Source organism: Telmatherina bonti (assembly GCF_933228915.1).
Source record: "Telmatherina bonti genome assembly, chromosome: 22".
Classification (NCBI taxonomy): domain Eukaryota; kingdom Metazoa; phylum Chordata; class Actinopteri; order Atheriniformes; family Telmatherinidae; genus Telmatherina; species Telmatherina bonti.
The window spans coordinates 29,545,982-29,571,864 of NC_136631.1; the positions used below are offsets into that span (position 1 = coordinate 29,545,982).

Below are 25,883 nucleotides of genomic sequence, written 5' to 3' on the forward strand. Positions count from 1 at the left end.
CCCCAGATGAAAAGGATGAATGGTTGCTGTGCTCTCTCCCCCTCTTCCTCAGTGCTGTCTGCAGGATCCTGAAGGTGATGAAGAGGCTCAGATTAAGTCTGATTTAAACTGCGATCCCAGTCAGCGTCAGACCACTATCAGCAGGTAAGCAGCTGCTTCTCGTTCGGTCTGAAGAACCCAAAAACCCTCTAAACAAATGCTGGAAAATCAAGTAATGATGAAGGTGATCAGAACACATACGTAAAAAGTAGTTCAAGCATGATGTTTAGCATCGTTACCCTCTACTGTCAGCATCTCTCTGTGAATATCTGGGAAGTGAGGAGAGCAGCTGCTGGAGTTTTAGGAGAGGAATGTCGTCCTGTTCTGGTCAGATGCAGGATTCCAGCTGCTCTACTGGATCTTGTTGCTGGATTTTGGCTTCCATGATGGATTTTAGGCAGACCAGTTCTCCTGTGAAGCCATGCTGTTGTGATGGATGCAGGATGTGGTTCAGCATCTTGCTGACATCTGCATGTCTCCCCTGTCCCACGCATACAGAGATTCTTCTTGATTTGACACTGTAGATGGAGGATCTTTAAGGAGCAGTTTTCTAAATGTTTAGATCCAGTGTGTTTCATGTTGGTGAAGCTCTGTCCATCTTTCCATCTGAGAGGCTCTGAAATGTTCCTTTTTTACCCAGTTATGTTACTGACTTGTTCCCAGTTAAACCAGTAAAAACTCCTCCATGTCGCTGCATCATATTCACATTTTTCATCAGATGATAAAATGTCTCAGTTTCATCGTCTGATATGTTGTTTATCTTCTACTGGGAAGAAAAAGATGATGAGATTCTGGATTTATTTACATTTTCCACATTTTTCCATGTTCATCTGGAACTCATGTTGGATCAAGAATAAATAATTATTATAATAAATGGCATCAGGCTCTAAATGTGAGGATTTGCTGACAGATTGCAGAAGCTTCTCTGTGAAATGGATGAAAACCAGATGGAAACAGCTTTTTATGGAAACTCAACAAGAAGCAGTTTAGTCCGTCCTGCTGTGTGACATGTTTCTTGTTATTGATATGTTGATGCTGGGTGATGATCTGGTTTTACCGCCCCCTTCGCACCCTCCAGGAGAGACCAAGTCATTCAACAACGTCGAAAGTTGCTTACTTCAAGAGGAAATATGCGGAGGAGGAGGATCTGCACAGAAGTCTTCATGGATATTTTCAAAAAGTACAAACAATTTTTCTTCTTCCTCTTTCCAGAGCTGAACACTGTCCCTCTTCAGTCTCTCTTTGCATGTCCTCATGCATGTGTTTAGCATGTCCTCATGCATGTCTTCCTGCATGTGTTTAGCGTGTCCTCCTGCATGTGTTTAGCATGTCCTCATGCATGTGTTTAGCATGTCCTCCTGCATGTCTTCCTGCATGTGTTTAGCGTGTCCTCCTGCATGTGTTTAGCATGTCCTCATGCATGTGTTTAGCATGTCCTCATGCATGTGTTTAGCATGTCCTCCTGCATGTCTTCCTGCATGTGTTTAGCATGTCCTCATGCATGTGTTTAGCATGTCCTCCTGCATGTCTTCCTGCATGTATTTAGCATGTCCTCATGCATGTGTTTAGCATGTCCTCATGCATGCATCCTGCATGTGTTTAGCGTGTCCTCCTGCATGTGTTTAGCGTGTTCTCCTGCATGTGTTTAGCATGTCTTCCTGCATGTGTTTAGCGTGTCCTCCTGCATGTGTTTAGCATGTCCTCCTGCATGTGTTTAGCGTGTCCTCCTGCATGTGTTTAGCATGTCCTCATGCATGTGTTTAGCATGTCCTCATGCATGTGTTTAGCATGTCCTCATGCATGTGTTTAGCATGTCCTCATGCATGTGTTTAGCATGTCCTCATGCATGCATCCTGCATGTGTTTAGCGTGTCCTCCTGCATGTGTTTAGCGTGTTCTCCTGCATGTGTTTAGCATGTCTTCCTGCATGTGTTTAGCGTGTCCTCCTGCATGTGTTTAGCGTGTTCTCCTGCATGTGTTTAGCATGTCCTCCTGCATGTCTTCCTGCATGTGTTTAGCATGTCCTCCTGCATGTGTTTAGCATGTCCTCATGCATGTGTTTAGCATGTCCTCCTGCATGTCCTCATGCATGTGTTTAGCATGTCCTCCTGCATGTGTTTAGCATGTCTTCCTGCATGTGTTTAGCACGTCCTCCTGCATGTCTTCCTGCATGTGTTTAGCATGTCTTCCTGCATGTGTTTAGCATGTCCTCCTGCATGTGTTTAGCTTGTCCTCCTGCATGTGTTTAGCATGTCCTCCTGCATGTCTTCCTGCATGTGTTTAGCGTGTCCTCCTGCATGTGTTTAGCGTGTTCTCCTGCATGTGTTTAGCATGTCTTCCTGCATGTGTTTAGCGTGTCCTCCTGCATGTGTTTAGCGTGTTCTCCTGCATGTGTTTAGCATGTCTTCCTGCATGTGTTTAGCATGTCCTCCTGCATGTCTTCCTGCATGTGTTTAGCATGTCCTCATGCATGTGTTTAGCATGTCCTCCTGCATGTATTCCTGCATGTGTTTAGCATGTCTTCCTGCACGTGTTTAGCACGTCCTCCTGCATGTCTTCCTGCATGTGTTTAGCATGTCTTCCTGCATGTGTTTAGCATGTCCTCCTGCATGTGTTTAGCTTGTCCTCCTGCATGTGTTTTGTGTGTCCTCCTGCATGCGTTTAGCGTGTCCTCCTGCATGTGTTTAGCGTGTCCTCCTGCATGTGTTTAGCACGTCTTCCTGCATGTGTTTAGCGTGTCCTCCTGCATGTGTTTAGCATGTCCTCCTGCATTTGTTTAGCGTGTCCTCCTGCATTTGTTTAGCGTGTCCTCCTGCATGTGTTTAGCGTGTCCTCCTGCATGTGTTTAGCATGTCCTCCTGCATGTGTTTAGCGTGTCCTCCTGCATGTGTTTAGTGTGTCCTCCTGCATGTGTTTAGCATGTCCTCCTGCACGTGTTTAGCATGTCCTCCTGCATGTCTTCCTGCATGTGTTTAGCATGTCCTCCTGCATGTGTTTAGTGTGTCCTCCTGCATGTGTTTAGCGTGTCCTCCTGCATGTGTTTAGCACGTCCTCCTGCATGTGTTTAGCATGTCTTCCTGCATGTGTTTAGCATGTCCTCCTGCACGTGTTTAGCATGTCCTCCTGCATGTCTTCCTGCATGTGTTTAGCATATCCTCCTGCATGTGTTTAGTGTGTCCTCCTGCATGTGTTTAGTGTGTCCTCCTGCATGTGTTTAGCGTGTCCTCCTGCATGTGTTTAGCACGTCCTCCTGCATGTGTTTAGCATGTCTTCCTGCATGTGTTTAGCATGTCCTCCTGCACGTGTTTAGCATGTCCTCCTGCATGTCTTCCTGCATGTGTTTAGCATGTCCTCCTGCATGTGTTTAGCGTGTCCTCCTGCATGTGTTTAGCGTGTCCTCCTGCATGTGTTTAGCATGTCCTCCTGCATGTGTTTAGCGTGTCCTCCTGCATGTGTTTAGCGTGTCCTCCTGCATGTGTTTAGCACGTCTTCCTGCATGTGTTTAGCGTGTCCTCCTGCATGTGTTTAGCGTGTCCTCCTGCATGTGTTTAGCGTGTCCTCTTGCATGTGTTTAGCGTGTCCTCCTGCATGTGTTTAGCATGTCCTCCTGCATGTGTTTAGTGTGTCCTCCTGCATGTGTTTAGCGTGTCCTCCTGCATGTGTTTAGCACGTCTTCCTGCATGTGTTTAGCGTGTCCTCCTGCATGTGTTTAGCGTGTCCTCCTGCATGTGTTTAGCGTGTCCTCTTGCATGTGTTTAGCGTGTCCTCCTGCATGTGTTTAGCATGTCTTCCTTCTGTTCCATGCATGTTGCTTTGCATTTGCCATCCCAAATGTGAGCTGATATACATGGATGTTTGCTTCCTTTGTGCAGCACCTGATGTTGCAGGAGGACCGAAGCTGCATCCTGAAGCTGTCCCTGGAGAAGCTGAGGTTCCTGGAAAACCCTGAGACTTACCTGAGGCGCTCTGTCCTCATCAACAACCTGCTGAGAAAGATCCACCATGAAGAGAAGGAGGTGGACAGGTGGGTGCACCCCAACAGGAAGAGGGTGAAGATGCTGGTGAGGAACTGCTGCTCCTCAACGTTGAGCCTGGAGGAGCTGCAACATTACCGGCTGCTGCCCTGCTACCCGCCGGCCGGCTGCTTCTACAGCTTCACCAGCCAGCCGCTGCTGCTGTGCAGCTTGGATGAGCACGGCTGAGACTGTGAGGGAACCAGGCAGATTCTGGCCAGGCGGAGGCAGCGAGGCCTCCTTTCCCCTAGGATCAGCCGGATGCCACATGCATCAGCAGGGTTCTCCTGTCTCAGGATCTCTGTCTGTTTTCTTTCTGCTGAGTGCTATCAGGAATTTACAGGCTGATTTTCTGCACCTTCAGCTTGTGAGAAGAACATTCACTGATCTGCTTCTGGTACTGAACGTGTTATGTATGAAATGTTTGCTGTGATAATCTCTGGACACGAGAAGAAACCGAGCCCGTTGGTTGTAAAGCCGCCGGTTCCTGCAACATCAGACTTTACGTTGCAGCACTTTGCTGCCCCTTGCTGGGTAAGAAGAATACTTTCTGTAGCAGCTTTGGTTAAAATCTCACTTAGTTCCTGAAACAGAAGAAAACCCCGCCATTTTAACCCTGACTCGGTTTGGCCTTAATACATTTTATGAAACAAATATTAGTTTTATGGGTTCTTTTTTTTTTTTTTTTTTTTAAAAAGCCTATATTTCACTCTAACAAAGAAATGTGCCATTTCTTATCCTGTTTCTTCACACAATTTAAGATTATAATCATATAAAAACACACAGTTCTTATAAAAATTATATGTAACTGTTGCTAAATGTTGATGAAATGGCATGAATGAGTCTGAACAAAGTCCACTCAGCAGAGCTTATGTGCGACCATCATCTGTTTCTCCTCTAACACATTGATTTTCTTTTCATTTGCAGCTCAGAAAATGTTTTTTGATTAAATATGAAGCCTAACCTCAGCAAAAATCCATGTTTCTTTCTCCAGCTTATCAGTACATGTTTCATGTGAAAGTGTTTGTTTCCTTCGTTTGACTCGTGTTCCTTTGTTTGCAACTTTCATCAACATAACTAAACATTCACAACAAACAAAGAGCAGCTGCTGTTAAAGATCCAGTATTTATATTTTGATTAAAATGTCCTATTTAAGATGATGTCATTTGAACAAGGCTAATTAAACTATTCTAGAAGACTGTTTTGTGTTTGTCATGTTGCTGCGGATGCTTTCAGGTGCCGTTTTTCTCTAATCCAACAGTTTTAATATAAGATTCCTCAAAAAAACAAAAACAAAAAAAACCCCAGGATGTCTGGTTCCAGTTCTGGATAGACACGGTTCTGTTGGTTTTATGTTTGCTGATCCAAATGAAATGGATGAAATGAATGGAGCTAAATATCTAAAACCAGGATATCCATGCCCTAAGCCCAGGGATCCTCAGTTCTAACTCACATTAATGGATAAACAGTTGTGCAGAACTTCACATCAAGCACTTCACAAGTCAGGGTTGCTGCATCTGGGAAACTTGTAAAACCTGCAGGACCTTGTCCTGGAGGGCTGCTTTGGCCCACAGACAGCAGGAGGGAGGCTTTCGGTTTAACTGGAAGGAGTTTGGCCCACCCAGAGACTGATGTTGTCAAGGCAACTAGATGCCTGGGAGAGATCCAGGTAAGTGTCAGCAGATGTTTGAGTATCTTCGGCAAATGAAAGAAAGATGATGGCATGGCAAGGAGAAGCATGTAGATTAAAAAGCTGGGGGACCAGAGAGCCAGTCTGTTGATGGTTGTGACATTCCTGCCTCCCTGAGAGAGAAGCTGAAGAAAGTGAGTGCTGGCCCATATAACTCCTACCTTGCGGAGGCTAGCGGGATCAGTAGCCATCAGCAGGGCGTTCAGAACTCTGACCAAGGCAGTCTCTGTGCTGCTGGAGGGTCTAAAGCCAGACTGGAATGATGGAGAATGGAAGGTGGTGATGCAGCTGGTAAGAAACTACTTTTTTTTTCTTGTAGCTGTCCTGTTACATTTATGTCAGTATTATTTATTTATAATGGTCAATAACAAATGAAAAACACATTAATTGAGCAATTTATGTGTATATATGTATATATATATATATACACATATATATATATATACATATATATATATATATACACATATACCTTGCGGAGGTATATATATATATATATATATATATATATATATATATATATATATATATATATAAAATAAACAGGGGGAAATCTTTGGTGGTGATAAGAGTCTTGTCTGCAACAAAATGTGATTGTATTAATATTTTTATGTTGTGACCTGGCGACCTTCATGGCAAAACTGTACAAGAGAAAAATAAAACAATCATGAGTAACGATTTCTTAAAATGAAGAAAGATTTAATCATATGACGTTTGAAGAGGGTAAGCTGTTTCAGAAAGTTGTGTGGATGGTTTATAAAGACATTATAGCTTGACGTTTAGGGACATTTATAAAACCAGAAGTTAGACCTTTTTTCCCCAAGTTTTTTTGATGGTGGGAAGAGGCTAAAAAAAACAGAGAAGAATTAATTTCTTTTGAGGAAAAACTCTTACAAGTCTTACAATAAATAAGATCAAGTAGAGCCCAGCGGCAGAAGGCAGCGTTTAGTTTCAGAAAATGTAACACAGAAACAAACCACATGGAAGCCGAGCTGCAGAGACACAAAAATCCCTTTCTTCTTTCTCTTTCGCTTCACTTTCTCGTAGATTGGTGGCGATAATGCGCCTCGGAGCTGCTTGCCAGCCGCCCACGCGCACACTAAAGAGACCGTTTATCAAATTTCCGACAGAACCAGAAGGCAACGGGAAGAGCTCGCGCGGCGTGACGGGACTGTGAGCAGGAAGAACCCCGGCTCGGTTCGGTTCGGCCTCAGGGAGGTAAATGAAAACTGCGTTTGCTGTTCTTTGAAGAGTCGCGCGCTTACCTGAAAACGGTTCACCTCTTAGCCGAGATGCACGCGCTGGCTCGCCACCGTTAGCCGGGGAGCTAACACCGCCGCTCCGAGCCGAGCTCTGCAACGCAGCTGAACATGGAGAGGCTGAAGGAGCAGCTCCGCTTTCTGCAGGATCCACACCTCGTCGCCCGCTTTCAGCGCATCTGTGGGGTTCGGAGCAGCTTCACCAGAACCGGCGGGAAGGCAGCGGACCGGGCTCGCTCCTCCAACGGCGCTTGCCACCACTGGAGCGGGGAAACGGTGAGCGGAGTGCCGCTTGCTATGGGAGCCGGGGAGGGGGAGAGTTTACAGGCAGTCCCGGAGGTCAGGAGGAGGATTATCGGTCTGAAAGTCACCAAGAGTCTCGGACATGACAGCGACAGTGCTTTCCAGAACGGGGCGGCAGTGTCCACGGCCACCGCGGGGGGAGAAACGGTCGGCGTGGATCCGGCAGCTGCCGAGGCCGGACCTGGTGCACCCGAGTCGGGATCCCGGGGAGCGGAGAACGGCATGAAAACCCGGGGCAGCACGGTGAAACCTCTGCGCAAAAACTCCCTCACAGGCGAGTCTGGACAGGAGTTCGTGATTGAGAACCGGTTCTTGTTCTACTTGTTCACCTTCGGAACCGAGCTTGGCAACGAGATGTTCTACATCACCTTCTTCCCCTTCATCATGTGGAACGTGGACGCCTGGGTGAGCAGGAGGCTCATCATGATCTGGGTCTGGGTCATGTACCTGGGACAGTGCACCAAGGACGTGATCGGCTGGTCCCGGCCCGCTTCTCCGCCGGTGGTGAAAGTGGAGATGTTTTACAACTCGGAGTACAGCATGCCGTCAACACACGCCATGTCGGGCACGGCCATCCCCTTCTCCCTGTTCTTCCTGACCTACGGCCGCTGGGAGGTAAACACCAGCTCACCCTCACACAGGTGCACAAGCAGCCAGGAGAACAGGGAAGTTAGCTGGAACATGTTTCACAACTTTTTTTTTACCAAAAACAGAGAGAAAAGAGGGAATAGAAACCACAAGCAGGAAGACATTTAGTTATGGGTGAATACTCCATTCTGATTGGCTGCAAGGTGTCCATTAAAACTGTTGTAGGACACCTGTAAAAGAAAAGTCTGATTGTTCTGAATGATTGCTGGCTCTAAGGCTAGTTGGTAACCACGGCAACAGAAACCTAGGGGCCAGTCTTCAAAAGATTTAATCCGGATCAAAATTATCCAGATTTGGATCAAAACAATTTTTTGGATCCAGGATCTGGTTATCCATTTTAGTCTTATGCAGGTTTTGGGTCACCCTGGTCCAGATTCAGTTTTCAAGACTACTCAATCTGGATTACCAGGAACTAAAATGATGTGGGTTAGCCTACGTTATCTGCTTTAACAGTAATGGTTCAGCAAGTAAAAGTTATCCTGATCCTACTAAAAACCTTTAAACGAAAGTTTGTTGTAGTTTATTAAACATGTCTGGATGCCACCGTTAGCTTGTTTACCATTATGGTAAAGTCTAATAACGTCATGAAAACATAGCTTTGAGAGGTCTTGCTAAACATCAAGTTGACTCTTAACACATGTTTGGAGACGGACTCTCAGCTTTCTGCCATGCACACATTCTTGGGTTTGTCTCCTGGTGAACATGTCCTGAAGGACTGAAGGGGAGTTTCGTTTCAACAATCCACTACTGTTGTTCTGCTCATGTCCTGGTGTTTCATGTAGAGGAACAACACAGCTTTGTGTTTGGACACTGCAGGAAGCGATGTTTTGTTCACATCACTGTTTGGACTCAGACTGGAGGAAGTCTGTGTGATTCATACAGAAAGTAGAAAAGAGGCCGGTAAATTGACCACATATGATATGAGAGCTTCTAATAGGCAGAAACAGCCTGGAAAATGATGAATTGGCTGATAAAGGGTGGATTTATTGCTCAACAGTCAGAGAGGCACATGCTGAAAACAAATTGGGTAATAATCCTTAGTTACATTGTTAAACACAGAGAATTATGTAATTCTGTGTGTTCCAGTATTCACTAATCAGTAGTGACAGTAGCTCCAGGTTCTTCTGTCTGTATGTCTGCAGATTCATCTTAAAGCAAAGACTGGCAGGGATCTTTTTCACTGACTTAAAATGTGTGGATCCCAGACAGAAACCTGGGCCAGAACCTGGGTTCCCGCTAGGGCTGGGTGATATATCGAATGTACTCGATATATCGTTGCTAGTCCTCTGTGCGAATATAGAAAATGCCTATATTCATCATATTCGAGTATCCTGTTGTCACACAGTTGTTTTTAGCTGTGGGCGGGGTTTCCTCCCTCCTCATCGACTCTGCACCGCTTTGCACAGAGAGTTAAAACAAGCGCACCTTGTTACGTACAAAACGTGAGCTACGTGCTACGTCATGAGAGGCAGCGTGTAGCCACTTTCTCGCTAAATTTGGCGACTTTTTGTGAAAAGCGACTAGCGACAAATCTAGCAACTTTTACTGGAGTTATTGGAGACTTTCCTGGTGTTTTAGCGACTGACTTTAAAGCGCATATTGTAAAGTTATTGTTACGAGCGAGAGTCTCTCCCCGTCCTAAAGCACTCGGTCGCTCCGGCTGCAGCTGCAGCCAGTCAGAGGAGCAGAGAGGACACCTGCACGACTCCACCTACAGTCACAATGAACAGCCAAATCCGCCACTGATCCCGCTCTGGAATACAGAGTGGGACGTAAATTACAAAGTTTTTTACGTCACGCAAAAATAATTAATTATATTTGGTTACATTCACAGCCTCTGTCACTTACTCGCCTCATCCACTGTGTGTGACACAAGCATATTTATCTAGCTCGTCATGTCTCTAGAAAGTACAGAAAGCAGTGGGAATCAAATCCTGAATTAAAAACTGGCTGAAGCCGTTTATTGGAGACGATACGAGGACATTCTGTATTATAAGACTGATTTCTATGCTAAACTCTGCGATTAAAAAAAAAATACACGACAACTCAAAAACGTATCCATAAAGCAAAGCCTTATAATAGTTCATCATTTGAAAAGTCCCCCCTAGAGCCCCTATTTTCATACGTTGCATTTATTACATCATGCGAAGGCACTTTATTTTGTTTTAAAATGACATGTTTCTGCCACTGCTTTAACTGTTCAATAAATGCGGTTTTGATCAGTTTGCTTCATTACAATTTCATCCTTTTGGCATGAATGTTTAAAATCAGCATATCTTAATGCAGTATGAACAGTTATGTTTTAATGGAGACACAAAATCATCTTACTGATGTGATTGTCTGCACCAAAGCATTAATTCAAGGCTAAGGTAAACATCGAGATATATATCGTATATCGTGACATGCCATAAAAATATCGGGATATTACTAAAAGGTCATATCGCCCAGCCCTAGTTCCCTCGTGTTTACGCATGGGAAAATGCAAGAGTCCGAAGCAGAAAGCCTGACACTCTGAGAGACTGATTGCTGGTCTCGGTGGGATAAGGTGATGAAGGCCCCAGTAATGCTTCTGGTTTTCTACAAACAGGTTTGGTAAGACAGATTTAATTCTGTTCACACTGAAAGCATGAAGTTATAGTAGAGCCCATGTTAGACAAGAGCCATGAAACACTGGGAAGACTGAGAAACACCGGGAATACTCGGACACACAGGGAACACTGGAAAAACTGGGAGGCACTGGAAACACTGGGAAGACTGGTAAACACTATGGACACTAGACATACTGTGGTTTAATACTTTCTGTAAGACTTAGCAGCATCTGGCTAACAAACCAAAACCAATTCTTTTAACTTCCTAAGGACATCATGTTGTGACTGACTGGGAATCAGGGGGACATTCATATGATACAGATGAAGAGAGTGGGGTAAAACCTATTGGAACCAGTAAAAACAGCTGCGTCAACTGGAAGCACAGATATTGGGCGTGACAGAAATAATCGTGACTAATCAAAAAAATTATTTACAGATTAGTCAACAACTAAAATAATCGTTATTTGCAGCCCTAACCATCATGCTTGTGTGTAAAACTTGTTCCGTCCTCCATGAGACGGAACAAGAACTGTGGTCTTCCTCTCGAGGCCGCAGAACAAAACAGATTATTTTTCATCAGGTCCATTCATCCTCCACAAGAAGCTTCTTCGCAGTGGGGAGGGATCTCTGCTCTGCTTTATGTGCAATAACCGGGTTTCGGTTATTTCATATTTACTGATTAAGTTGGTGAGGCAGCTTGTGAACGCTGCTGCGTCTGTGTGTTTTAATGCCACATGTTGTAAAAATGTTTGTACTTTCTCACCACCTCCATCAGCTGCTTAACTTTCCGCTTCCTGCTTTCCCATGTTAACCACTTCAAATGTCCAACCAACCGATACTTCTCGAAGCCCAACAAGAAAAACGTTCTGCCAGCCTGATGTGTCGAACCGTCTTCAGTCATGTCCACGAGAGCAAAATGACATAAGTTTAGCCGGATGTTTCCAGCTAAACAGACAAAACCGCTGCCAAACCGAGGAGAATAAAAGTTACAGTTTGGTCCCGATCTGGGGAGGTTTGTGTGATAAAGCATGAATGTTTGTTATCACACCAACCTCCCCAGTTGGGACCAAACTGTAACTTTGTCTGTTTCCGTCTCAGGAGAAGATTTTTACATTGTGTTGCGCAACGTGAAGCAGAGATACAACGTCCCAGCTCACATATTTTATATTTTTACAACACTATAAAACAAAGTTATGAAATGATTAAAGACAGAAGATAAGAAGAGCGCTTTCTCCAGCGCTGGTGTGGTACATCCATGTTGGTCCAGACTGAGAGGAAACTTGTGTCAGCTGAGTGTAAATCTGCAGGTCAGCTCCAGACCACATGTTAACTTCGTTATTACTCGTGTTTTAGTAACCAGACATGAAACCAAGCGATCCATTTGAGCCAATCAGATGTGATCCTCTCTGCTTGCATGGACTCTTCCTCGAGCTGCTCTGCGACTTTCAGCCCTCCCTTCTCCCCTCTGTGTTGTCTACATTTCCTCATAACTTCTTATGTTTGCGGAGAAGCAGCCGTCTCACACTTAATGTCCAATATGTATTCAAAGCAGCCCGACAAGCACACATGTGTTCTCCATCATGGCTCCAACAACATGTAACCTTTAACTGGGAATAAACCAGAGGAAAGCGCTTCTTTCTGGCTTCACTGTTCACATGAAGCCACTTTATACAGAGTACTTATATAGACTAGGGGAGGAAAAATCAAATTAAATATCTGCCTTTTTTTTTTTTTTTTTTTTTTTTTTTTGCTTTGCGTTTTTTAAAATAGATTTTTTGGTTAAAAATTTTTTTCTCAAATAAATAAAAATAAACCAATATAAATGTTGTCATTTTTATTGTTTTTATTGATCTTTTCACGTCGTCTTGCTGTGCAGAGATAAAAACGTTGAATTTCCCGTCCGTAATATTCATAGTTTCATGTAGTTATTGGCATCAGTCCTGGTGTCTAAAGACCATTAAATGGCAGATGTGGTCCACTTTGCCTTAAAAAGCTGATATTTTTTCACAAATAAGACTAAATGTTTTACTAGGATACAATGTAGACTCGGCAACCACCTTATCATGCCGGGACTGATTAAGCCTTCAGAGTCTTTATGGGCTTTCTGCTCTGAAGTGTCACACCCAAAGAAAATTAATTTTTCTGCAGCTCCAGACTCGCTAAGACGTCGGCATACGGTTGGTTATGCAATCACCACTGTAGGCCTAGAGAGGCTCTCCCTTCCAGACATGAAGTCTGGCTGTGCGAATAACTAGTCATGCCTTTTGATTGGTCGGTTTGTTATAATCTGTTTCTGGGTTTTTGGATTTTCTTGCTGAAAGACTGCAGAAACCTGCAGAAGAGAAACTGCGGCACAACGCTGTTAGTCAGCTACATGAACCAAACCTGACGCACTCCAGCTGAGGCATCAGAATGCCGCAAACACCCAGGAGGTTTCATCAGAGCTTGAAGCATCATGTCATCTTATTATTTAGCATATTATAGTAAATATGTTTGCTGCAGGGCTGCACGGTGGCGCAGTGGTTAGCACTGTGGCCTCACAGCAAGAAGGTCGCTGGTTCAATCCTTGGCTGGTTTGGTCATTGGCCTTTCTGTGTGGAGTTTGCATGTTCTCCCTGTGTATGCGTGGGTTCTCTCCGGGTACTCCGCCTTCCTCCCACCGTCCAAACACATGCATGATAGGTTAATTGGTCACTCTAAATTGCCCCTAGGAGTGAGTGTGAGCGTGAGTGGTTGTTCGTCTCTGTGTGTGGCCCTGCGATGGACTGGCGAGCTGTCCAGGGTGTACCCTGCCTGTCGCCCAAAAGCCAGCTGGGATAGGCTCCAGCTTCCCCGCGACCCTGAATTGGAATAAGCGGTTCGGAAATGAATGAATGTTTGCTGCAGCAGAGAGAAACCAAAGAAAAGCAAGAATCAGCATGTGGATGGTGCAAAGCACCATATGTCGGAAGTGAAACAGCTGGTTTTATCAAAGAAAAGCAGCACAGTTCAGACTGAGTAAGAGCTTTGTCTTCTGATGAGGACTTTCTGGCTTTTAAACTCATCTCCACCAGCGTCGTGTTTCACTTTGGATGTTGTTTTGCTCAAATAAGGACAAAAGAAACAAGCGGCAAGCTCCGGCGGTTAAAAGGGAAGCCTATGTGGAAGTGCATAAAACTGCAGTTCCCCCTTCATCCGCTAGGGGCTGCAAAACAGAGCAAATCCCCATAGACTCCCATGTTAAAAAGACCAACTTCATGGCAGAAATAAACATGTTTACAGTCTGGTTCAAAAATCCATTTTCGGTTTAATGGGTCAGGTTTACCTTCATGACAACTGTGGAGGGAGTGAATTTTTTTTCTAACTCGCCCGTTTAAAAGTAATTTAATCTCGAAGTTCGGCATATTTAGGGACGTGTCCTTTTGATTGCAGGTACCCGATCTCCCGCTTTAAGTAAGAAGAATGTAGAACAACCGCGGTTTTAAGACAGTTAGCAACGTGACTTAGCTTTAGCCCGCTTACCTCCATTAGCTGGTTAGCTCCTGTTATCTCCGAGTTAGCTCGGTTAGCTCTTAGCTACAGAAACCTCGGAGTTTGCTTGATGTCAATCATCCTCCATGACGCTCACAATCCCCCTCTCAGCTCCACCTCTTTGCCCATATTTGTATTTTCCGGGCAAGACGACGCGCATGACGCTGCCAACATGGTGACGATAGGAACCACCCACTGAGCTTCAATTCAGCTCTTCAGAAACCTACGGGTGACGTCACAGAGACTCCGTCCATCTCTTTATATACAGTCTATGGAAAGAAACCATGAGATCCATCCTTAATGCTGATGGGTTATAAATGAAATGCTGTTCATGTGTGTGTGGTGGTAACCGTCACTCATTGTTTTAATGAGATCAGCTCAGATTCTGGAAATTTCAGTGGATACAACACGTCTATCTGATCTTACACCCAGCGAAACCAGATGTTCTTCCTCATTCTGGTGCATGTCGCCGTCATGAGTTCCTGTCACCTGATTGGCTGATCAGATATTGAACAATTGTACCTGACAAGTGAGTGTGTGTTGGTAAAGAACACTGTTCCAGTTAGTGACCAAGTCTTTTATACAAGTTTAATAAGTTTAACACTGCCAAAATACATAAAGAGGCTTTATGTGATGAATAAACATAATAAACATAAAGCTTTATGTGTTTTTCATTTCATTTCATTAATAGCAGTAATTTTTTTTTAAATGATATGCCAGGTCTCTGAATCGGGATCAGATCATGAGGGTTAGGTCAGACTTGCCTTCTATGACTGTAGCTTACGTTGTCAGGTGTCAGAAACCTGTGAAAACACTGAGGGTGATGCCTGCTCTGCGGTCTTGCTGATGTGTTAAATCTTACACGGACACTGTTTGTGTGTTGTAACATGTTTTAATGTCAGAAAGGCTACGGTAAACCAGAATCCAGGTCCACAACAGCACCAATGGAAGGGAAGAGGAAGGGTTGAGTCTTCACCTCCCATTGTGCTCGGCTTTGTGCTGCTTCTTAAGACTTCCTGCCGGCTTGTCTGAGCAAAGCAGGAATGTTTGGATTCAGACGGATTCTCCTCTGTTCCCCTCTCCAACTCACAGTAACACAAGCCAGATGTATGAGGATGACACTGGTCTAACGCAAAGAACCGGAGACCGGACGGGATAAACATAAAGCACAGTTACGGTTGGTGAAGACAGCAATGAGATGGGACGTTTAGGAAGCTGAGGCAGATTCGTACAGACATGAAAGAAGAGGAGACAACAGGCTGGAGGGAGTCTGATGGGGAGAGGACAGGTGGAAGGTGGAGTCAAGATGAAGTGTGTTTTCCAGCTGAATAGAAACAAGCTGGCAAGCAGCTTAGTGTCAGACTTCCTCCCTCTAGCAGGAAGTGAATGTGGGAGCGCTGCAGTTTTCCCGCCAGCATCAGTGATGTTATCATATTTTCCCAGCAGATTTCTGCCAGCTGCAGTTCCAGTTGTTGTGAAAGAGGCAGAAATTGTACCCAGCTGCTGTGAAACTCCAGTTTCACATAAAGTTGTAAAAGTATCTTCTAACATCCAGAAATGACCTGAAAGGGACAAACTTTCATGTTGTCTGGTTCTAACTGAACCCAAACAAACAACACAGTTCTTCATGTGCATGGATGCTATTGGGACTTCCCCTGGACTTGTAGTGTAGGATGACAGGTATGGGGTACGGTGTCTTCCAGCAGAACTTTACTGTGTATAAACACACACGTCTCCACACACAGGTTTGTCTGGTTGGCTGAATGAGTCTCCTTCTGGTGAAAAACCTGCTTTCTGTTCATAGTTCCTCCTTTATTTCACTGATCTTCATATGAAACTCAGACATGCAGCGCTCCCTGAGTCTAAATGCAGTTGAAGATTAGTCAAACCAAACAAAAGTCTGTTAACAGCAGAGGATGGTGTCTGTAAATGTACTCTTGGTTCAGTGGTAAATTATTAACGTGTAATAATTGTCGTGATGACATTAATTGATTATAGCAGAATTAAAAAACATTTTTATTCAGAATAGCAGTGTGACACCTCCTGTGGGCTCACCACATGCTGGAGGGGCCGTAGGGGTCGGGTGCAATGTGAGCTGGATGGCACCAAGAGGCGGGGCCCCTGGCGGTCCGATTCTTGCCTGCACAAACTGGCAGGCGTTGAACATCACTTCTCTGGTGGGGAAGCAGCCTGAGCTTGTGTGTGAGGTTGAGCGGCTTCGGATAGATATAGTTGGACTCACCTTGACGCATGCCGTGGGCTCTGGAACCAGTACCCTCAAGAAGGGCTGGACCTACTTCCACTCTGGAGTTGTTCTCGGTGAGAGGCGCCGAGTTGGTGTGGGCATTCTCAGCAGCCCCTGGCTTGGTGCCTGCATGTTGGGATTTACCCCAGTGGACTAAAGGGTAGCTTCCCTCTAACTTTTGCTGTGGGAACGTGTCCTGACTTTTGTTTGTGCTTATGTGGAGCTGTCAACTGATCACCACCTGGTGGTGAGTTGGCACAGATGGTGGGGGAGAAAGCCGGTCAGATCTGGCAGGTCCAAACATGCCGTGAGGGTCTGGTGGGAACGTCTGGTGGAGTCCCCTGTCAGAGCGAGCTTCAACTCCCACCTTCACCATGTCCCGAGCAAGGCAGGGGACAATGAGACCGAGTGTGCTGTATTCCATGGCTCTTGTTGAGGCCGCCACTCAGAGCTGTGGATGTAAGGTCGTTGGTGCATGTTGTGGTGGTAATTCCAAAACTCATTGGTGGACAACAGCAGTGAGGGATGCTGTCAAGCGAAGAACGAGTCCTATTGGGCCTTTTTCGCCTGTGGGACTCTGGAGGCAGCTGATAGGTAGCGACAGGCTAAGCGTGATGCGGCTTCGGCTGTCGCCAAGGCAAAACTCGGACATGGGAGGAGTTCAGTGAGGCCATGGAGAACCACTTCCATATGGCTGTGGGGCAATTCTGGTCCACCATCTGGCGACTCAGGAGGGGGAAGCAGTGCTCCGTCAACGCTGTGTACATTGGAGATGGGGAGCTGCTGGGACTCGGGATATTGTGGGTCGGTGGAAGAAATACTTCGAAGACCTCCTCAATTCTACCAACTCATCTTGTGATGAGGAAGTAAAGCTGGTGTACTCTCCTATCTCCGGGGCTTAAGTCACTGAGGTGGTTAAAAAGCTCCTTGGCAAGGCCCCGGGGGTGGATGAGATCTGCCCAGAGTTCCTTAAGGCTCTGGATGCTGTGGGGCTGTCCTGGCTAACACGTCTCTGCAACATCGTATGGACATCGGGGACAGCAGACCAGGATGGTGGTCTCTCTTTTCAAGAAGGTGAGCTCCAACAACAGGAGGATCACACTCCTCAGCCTACCCAGTAAGATCTATTCAAGGGTCCTGGAGAGGAGGGTCCATCAGATAGTTAAATGTCTAATAGAGAAGGAGCAGTGCGGCTTTCGTCCTTGTCGCGGAACAGTGAACCAGCTCTATACCCTCTTTGGGGTCCTGGAGGGGGCATGGGAGTTTGTCCAACCAATCTACATGTGCTTTGTGGACCTGGAGAAGGCATTTGACCGTGTATTCCGGGGGTATGGGGTACCGGAGCCCCTTGTACGAGCTGTTTGGTCCCTGTAAGACAGGCATCACAGCTTGGTTCGCATTCCCGGCAGTCGGAGTTGTTTCCAGTAAGGGTTGGAATCCGCCAAGGCTGCCTTTTATCACCGATTCTGTTCATAACTTTTGGAGTTAGTTTGGAGTCCAGTTTGGATGGACAGAATTTCTAGGTGCAGCGGAGGTGTTGAGGGGATCCGGTTTGGTGGCCTCAGGATTGGGTCTCTGCTTTTAGCGGATGACATGGTCCTGTTGGCTTCATCTGGCCGTGATTTCCAGCTCTCAATTCAGCGATTCGTGGCCAAGTGTGAAGCGGCTGGGATGAGAATCAGCACCTCCAAATCTGAGATCATGGTCCACGGCCAAAATAGGGTGGATTGTCCACTCTGGGTCGGGAGTGAGGTCCTGCCTCAAGTGGAGGGGTTTAAATTTCTCGGGGTCTTGTTCACGAGTGAGGGAAGGATGGAGCGCGAGATCGACAGACGGATCAGTGCGGCGTCTGCAGTAATGTGGACTCTGCGCCGGTCTGTCGTGGTGAAGAAGGAGCTGAGCCAGAAGGCGATGCTCTTGATTTACCAGTCGATCTACGTTCCTACCCTCACCTATGGTCATGAGCTGTGGGTCGTGACCGAAAGAACCAGATCTCGTATACAGGAGGCTGAAATGGGTTTCCTCCACATAATAATAGTAATAATAATAATAATAATAGTAATAATAATAGTAATAATTATTATTATCATTATTATTATTAGGTTTTGTCTTCAACATGTAAATGAGTGCATCTGTTTTAACATCACTAAAATATACTGTTCGCTTTACATCGTCTAACAACATAATTACCAGCTGACGTGCAGGCAGCACATTGACTGCTGACATGTTGGAAGAGACTTTTACTGACTGGTTTAAACAATCTGCTTCTCAGAACGCTGTCTTCATCTAACACATGGAATGGCTGCGGTTAATGGTTTCTCCACCCGGAGCTGGCATTATGTCGGATTTAAAATGAACAAAAGGCTTTTAGTGGTGGGTGTAAACCTGTGAATCATTGTCTCCTTCCCGAACAGAAGACACCGACCCGACTTCCGCGTGTTGCGCTGCTGGGTTTTGTCTGCATGGCAGGAGCTGCCTGGCATGTGGATGGTATGTGTTCATATGACCCAGATAAAAACTGCTTTCAGCAGCTTGGCATTAGAAAACCAGTAATCTGAGTCATATGACGGAGAAAATCTGACTTTGGCAGCTCAGATTGCAGCATCAAGCCAGCTTCAGTTTGTCCTTCCTCTCTGCATTTCCAGGTTTTCTTTCTTTGAATAAACTGAAAACTAAGACTTAATTCTTCCCATTAATGCCTGTTTAACTCTGAGCATGTGAACACCTTGTGCTTGACGGTGATGTAGAAATGAACTGGACTTTCCTTCCTCCTGCTGTGCTGCAGACAAGCTGCAGCTGACAGAGATACAGCAGAACTGCTGAAAGATTGATCAGGTCACGGGAGTGCAGCAGACATCAGCAGATAATCATATCCTCTGGATAACTCAGATGTTTCAGCAGGGATTATTTCAAGCCAAGCAGACAGTAGATGTTTTCAATGATTTACTGCTGATTAGAACTTTAGATGTGAATCATTGTACTGAGCTGTCCTTGTCTGTCTCCACCCCCACAGTACCCTCACACCCTAGGCTTCATCCTGGCGCTCTGCTGGTGTGTGCTGGTGTGCTCCAGCCGGATCTACATGGGAATGCATTCGGTTCTGGTAAGTCTCATGCTACGAGCACGGTGCGACTTCAGCTCCATTGTTTGTATATGAATGCAATGCCTAACATTCAGGATAAATATTCTGTTTTGTTTTATGTCAGTCTGCCAGACATGATTCGCCCAGTCTCTGTTTAAAACCCAGCTCTTTATGTCTGACATGATGACCTTATTTTTCTGTTTGCTGTCTGCAGAGCGTCTCTGGTGGAGAACATTCCCATTAGAGAGCTTCGGCTCCTCTGTAGCTGTATAATTAGTTCACAGAAAAGAATAATTTACTATGGAGAAAAGGTGAATTATTGATGATTATAAATGATGCACATGACTGAAATATTCCAGGAACAGTTGTGTGACCGAGCAACTAGATGGAAGCGGAACAGGAAACCTTTCAGCTGTAATTCGAGCTTCAACCTGCAGTAACAGCTGTTCTGGGTCCGGCCCCATGCAGAACGAGACTAAACCCTTCATACCTGATGCAGCCTTCACATCCCCACTTTTCACATACAAAGAGATCAACACTTCATGATCCTGATGATAGCTTACATTATTGATCATTATTATTTGTATGTTTGGTCGTGTTTTTACATCGTTTTTCTACCTGCTTTTCCTGACTGTCCCCTGTCCTTCATCTATCTGTCTTCTGTCCTTCATCTGTCTGTCCCCCATTCTTCATCTGTCTGTCTTCTGTCCTTCATCTGTCTGTCCCCTATCCTTCATCTGTCTGTCTTCTGTCCTTCATCTGTCTGTCCCCTATCCTTCATCTGTCTGTCTTCTGTCCTTCATCTGTCTGTCCCCTATCCTTCATCTGTCTGTCTTCTGTCCTTCATCTGTCTGTCCCCTATCCTTCATCTGTCTGTCTTCTGTCCTTCATCTGTCTGTCCCCTATCCTTCATCTGTCTGTCTTCTGTCCTTCATCTGTCTGTCCCCTATCCTTCATCTGTCTGTCTTCTGTCCATCATCTGTCTGTCCCCTATCCTTCATCTGTCTGTCTTCTGTCCTTCATCTATCTGTCTTCTGTCCTTCATCTGTCTGTCCCCTATCCTTCATCTGTCTGTCTTCTGTCCTTCATCTGTCTGTCCCCTATCCTTCATCTGTCTGTCTTCTGTCCTTCATCTGTCTGTCTCCTATCCTTCATCTGTCTGTCTTCTGTCCTTCATCTGTCTGTCCCCTATCCTTCATCTGTCTGTCTTCTGTCCTTCATCTGTCTGTCCCCTATCCTTCATCTGTCTGTCTTCTGTCCTTCATCTGTCTGTCCCCTATCCTTCATCTGTCTGTCTTCTGTCCTTCATCTGTCTGTCCCCTATCCTTCATCTGTCTGTCTTCTGTCCTTCATCTGTCTGTCTTCTGTCCTTCATCTGTCTGTCTTCTGTCCTTCATCTGTCTGTCTTCTGTCCTTCATCTGTATGTCTTCAGTCCTTCATCTGTCAGTCCTCAGTCCTTCATCTGTCTGTCCTCAGTCCTTCATCTGTCTGTCTTCTGTCCTTCATCTGTCTGTCTTCAGTCCTTCATCTGTCTGTCCTCAGTCCTTCATCTGTCAGTCCTCAGTCCTTCATCTGTCTGTCCCCCATCCTTCATCTGTCTGTCTTCTGTCCTTCATCTGTCTGTCCCCTATCCTTCATCTGTCTGTCTTCTGTCCTTCATCTGTCTGTCCCCTATCCTTCATCTGTCTGTCTTCTGTCCTTCATCTGTCTGTCCCCTATCCTTCATCTGTCTGTCTTCTGTCCTTCATCTGTCTGTCCCCTATCCTTCATCTGTCTTCTGTCCTTCATCTGTCTGTCCCCTATCCTTCATCTGTCTGTCTTCTGTCCTTCATCTGTCTGTCCCCTATCCTTCATCTGTCTGTCTTCTGTCCTTCATCTGTCTGTCCCCTATCCTTCATCTGTCTGTCTTCTGTCCATCATCTGTCTGTCCCCTATCCTTCATCTGTCTGTCTTCTGTCCTTCATCTATCTGTCTTCTGTCCTTCATCTGTCTGTCCCCTATCCTTCATCTGTCTGTCTTCTGTCCTTCATCTATCTGTCTTCTGTCCTTCATCTGTCTGTCCCCTATCCTTCATCTGTCTGTCTTCTGTCCTTCATATGTCTGTCTCCTATCCTTCATCTGTCAGTCCTCAGTCCTTCATCTGTCTGTCCTCAGTCCTTCATCTGTCTGTCTTCAGTCCTTCATCTGTCTGTCTTCAGTCCTTCATCTGTCAGTCCTCAGTCCTTCATCTGTCAGTCCTCAGTCCTTCATCTGTCTGTCTTCTGTCTGTCCTCTGTCCTGCATCTGTCTGTCTTCTGTCTGTCCTCAGTCCTTCATCTGTCTCCTCAGTCCTTCATCTGTCTGTCTTCTGTCTGTCCTCAGTCCTTCATCTGTCTGTCCTCAGTCCTTCATCTGTCTGTCTTCTGTCTGTCCTCAGTCCTTCATCTGTCTCCTCAGTCCTTCATCTGTCTGTCTTCTGTCTGTCCTCAGTCCTTCATCTGTCTGTCTTCTGTCTGTCCTCAGTCCTTCATCTGTCAGTCCTCAGTCCTTCATCTGTCAGTCCTCAGTCCTTCATCTGTCTGTCCTCAGTCCTTCATCTGTATGTCTTCAGTCCTTCATCTGTCTGTCTTCAGTCCTACATCTGTCTGTCTTCAGTCCTTCATCTGTATGTCTTCTGTCCTTCATCTGTCTGTCTTCAGTCCTACATCTGTATGTCTCCAGTCCTTCATCTGTCTTTCCCCTATCCTTCATCTGTCTGTCTTCTGTCCTTCATCTGTCTGTCCCCTATCCTTCATCTGTCTGTCTTCTGTCCTTCATCTGTCTGTCCTCTGTCCTTCATCTGTCTGTCCTCAGTCCTTCATCTGTATGTCTTCAGTCCTTCATCTGTCAGTCCTCAGTCCTTCATCTGTCTGTCCTCAGTCCTTCATCTGTCTGTCTTCAGTCCTTCATCTGTCTGTCTTCAGTCCTTCATCTGTCAGTCCTCAGTCCTTCATCTGTCAGTCCTCAGTCCTTCATCTGTCTGTCTTCTGTCTGTCCTCAGTCCTTCATCTGTATGTCTTCAGTCCTTCATCTGTATGTCTTCAGTCCTTCATCTGTATGTCTTCAGTCCTACATCTGTCTGTCTTCAGTCCTACATCTGTCTGTCTTCAGTCCTTCATCTGTCTGTCTTCAGTCCTACATCTGTATGTCTTCAGTCCTTCATCTGTCTGTCCTCAGTCCTTCATCTTTCTGTTTCAGTCCTTCATCTGTCTGTTTCAGTCCTTCATCTGTCTGTCTTCTGTCCTTCATCTGTCTGTCTTCTGTCTGTCCTCTGTCCTGCATCTGTCTGTCTTCTGTCTGTCCTCAGTCCTTCATCTGTCTCCTCAGTCCTTCATCTGTCTGTCTTCTGTCTGTCCTCAGTCCTTCATCTGTCTGTCCTCAGTCCTTCATCTGTCTGTCCTCAGTCCTTCATCTGTCTGTCTTCTGTCTGTCCTCAGTCCTTCATCTGTCTCCTCAGTCCTTCATCTGTCTGTCTTCTGTCTGTCCTCAGTCCTTCATCTGTCTGTCTTCTGTCTGTCCTCAGTCCTTCATCTGTCAGTCCTCAGTCCTTCATCTGTCTGTCCTCAGTCCTTCATCTGTATGTCTTCAGTCCTTCTTCTGTCTGTCTTCAGTCCTACATCTGTCTGTCTTCAGTCCTTCATCTGTATGTCTTCAGTCCTTCATCTGTCTGTCTTCAGTCCTACATCTGTATGTCTCCAGTCCTTCATCTGTCTTTCCCCTATCCTTCATCTGTCTGTCTTCTGTCCTTCATCTGTCTGTCCCCTATCCTTCATCTGTCTGTCTTCTGTCCTTCATCTGTCTGTCTTCTGTCCTTCATCTGTCTGTCCTCAGTCCTTCATCTGTATGTCTTCAGTCCTTCATCTGTCAGTCCTCAGTCCTTCATCTGTCTGTCCTCAGTCCTTCATCTGTCTGTCTTCTGTCCTTCATCTGTCTGTCTTCTGTCCTTCATCTGTCTGTCTTCAGTCCTTCATCTGTCTGTCCTCAGTCCTTCATCTGTCAGTCCTCAGTCCTTCATCTGTCTGTCCTCAGTCCTTCATCTGTCTGTTTCAGTCCTTCATCTGTCTGTCTTCTGTCCTTCATCTGTCTGTCCTCAGTCCTTCATCTGTCAGTCCTCAGTCCTTCATCTGTCTGTCTTCTGTCCTTCATCTGTCTGTCCTCAGTCCTTCATCTGTATGTCTTCAGTCCTTCATCTGTCTGTCTTCAGTCCTACATCTGTCTGTCTTCAGTCCTTCATCTGTATGTCTTCAGTCCTTCATCTGTCTGTCTTCAGTCCTACATCTGTATGTCTTCAGTCCTTCATCTGTCTGTCCCCTATCCTTCATCTGTCTGTCTTCTGTCCTTCATCTGTCTGTCCCCTATCCTTCATCTGTCTGTCTTCTGTCCTTCATCTGTCTGTCTTCTGTCCTTCATCTGTCTGTCCTCAGTCCTTCATCTGTATGTCTTCAGTCCTTCATCTGTCAGTCCTCAGTGCTTCATCTGTCTGTCCTCAGTCCTTCATCTGTCTGTCTTCTGTCCTTCATCTGTCTGTCTTCAGTCCTTCATCTGTCTGTCCTCAGTCCTTCATCTGTCAGTCCTCAGTCCTTCATCTGTCTGTCTTCTGTCCTTCATCTGTCTGTTTCAGTCCTTCATCTGTCTGTCCTCAGTCCTTCATCTGTCTGTCCTCAGTCCTTCATCTGTCTGTCTTCTGTCCTTCATCTGTCTGTCTTCTGTCTGTCCTCAGTCCTTCATCTGTCCTCAGTCCTTCATCTGTCTGTCTTCTGTCCTTCATCTGTCTGTCTTCTGTCTGTCCTCAGTCCTTCATCTGTCTGTCCTCAGTCCTTCATCTGTCTGTCCTCAGTCCTGCATCTGTCTGTCCTCAGTCCTTCATCTGTCTGTCTTCTGTCTGTCCTCAGTCCTTCATCTGTCTGTCCTCAGTCCTTCATCTGTCTGTCTTCTGTCTGTCCTCAGTCCATCATCTGTCTGTCCTCAGTCCTGCATCTGTCTGTCCTCAGTCCTTCATCTGTCTGTCTTCTGTCCTTCATCTGTCTGTCTTCTGTGTCGTCAGAAGCTCTGATCACAAAGAGCCAGAATTCAGTGGAAAACTTTAGATGAGTCTCTGCACATGTCCAAACTTGCGTTGGAGTGTTTTGTTTCTTGTCTCTTGGTAGCGGCCGAGATGAAGTGCAGCTAGAAGAGCTGGGAAGGTGTAGCGTCACAGTAGTGACACAGAGTTTTCTGTTGAACAACAAGCAGCTGTATTTTACTGTCTGAGCAGATATCTGTTCCACACATCATATTAACATCTGCAACATGACTGGATGTAAACACAGGTGTGGTAATAAAACTTACATGTTTCATTGCTTTTATAGAGGTGTGGTAACCACCATTGTCCTGAGATCAGATTAAACCTTTTCTCACCGGGACACACAGGGACATAAAGTCCTCTCCCGTTCTACTGCGAAAAACTTGACAGATAAATATTCTTATCTACTTTTTATAGTTTAAATATCTCATTCAGCTTCATTCCCAAAAAAAATGCCAAATGTGTAATTACCTCAATTACTTTACGCTTTTAAGTGCAAGTTTGATCACATGATTCTTCTGAAAATAGTCCATGCATTTTATTTCCCATATCATGCATATGATGAGGACGGGGTTTGGTCTGGTATCTAAATCCACGCTGTTCCTTATTCCACTTAATATAAGGAAATAAAAACTAATTAAAAAAAACAGAAGAATCATGTCATCAGACTGGTAGGTAAATGGTTCAATTTCACTGAGCGAAGTGACGGGAAAAAGTGGAGAAATATTGACGTGTAATGGTTTTGGGAAGAGGACTTTCTAATCTTTGATGATCCTAAAGACCAGTACAGCCAAGTGGTCCACACAGTCTGCATGTTAGTTCTGCATAAAATCATTTTTTATGTTTTTACTTTGAAAAGACATAAATACTTTTTTATTTTGACTCTATCTGTCTGGCTGTCTGTCTGTCTAATCTATCTAGTTTGTTCCAAGTTGGGCCTCAAAGATTCTTGAAACTTGCTGTATTTGGGGTCAAAGGGAGGAGCTCAAAGTGTCCAATCTGGACTTCAAACTATTTTTTTTGCATCAGTTGCATCAATCTGGTGTTGCTAGACACCTGTTGCCGGGGTGAAAGTTTCTTGGTGTGGAACCAGCAGACATTACAGCTTGCGGGCCACCTTTCCAAGCAAACTAACAAAATAATTCCAAAAGTATGCTGCAGATGGTGTCAAGATCTTTCCCTCAGGAACCACAAGAAGATCTGTGTTCTTCATATCTCAGCAGGACTCTCTGTTACTTCTGTCTACTGAGTCAAGCAAGGCTGGATAACTGGCATCCTGTAGTGCAGCCAGAGGCAGGCACAATATGATCTGGATTTAGTTGGATTTATGTTAGTAACTGCACCACACCCTAAAAAAAACCTCACCTCAGAGGAGGTTCAATATTCTGATCGTCTCACAGCTAAATAACTGCATCTGTTCTCTAGC

General features: G+C 45.4%; 1 protein-coding gene across 1 annotated transcript in view; it reads left to right on the forward strand.

Annotated features, from left to right (window-relative positions):
- Nucleotides 1-6,892: 6,892 nt before the first annotated feature.
- sgpp1b (sphingosine-1-phosphate phosphatase 1b) overlaps nucleotides 6,893-25,883 on the forward strand; it is a 29,684-nt gene continuing 10,693 nt past the window's right edge. The window contains exons 1-2 of the mRNA XM_079262786.1: nucleotides 6,893-7,918; nucleotides 19,308-19,397. Coding sequence (XP_079118912.1) covers nucleotides 7,112-7,918; nucleotides 19,308-19,397 — 897 coding nt within the window. The 5' untranslated portion in view covers nucleotides 6,893-7,111. The remainder of the gene's footprint in view (nucleotides 7,919-19,307; nucleotides 19,398-25,883) is intronic.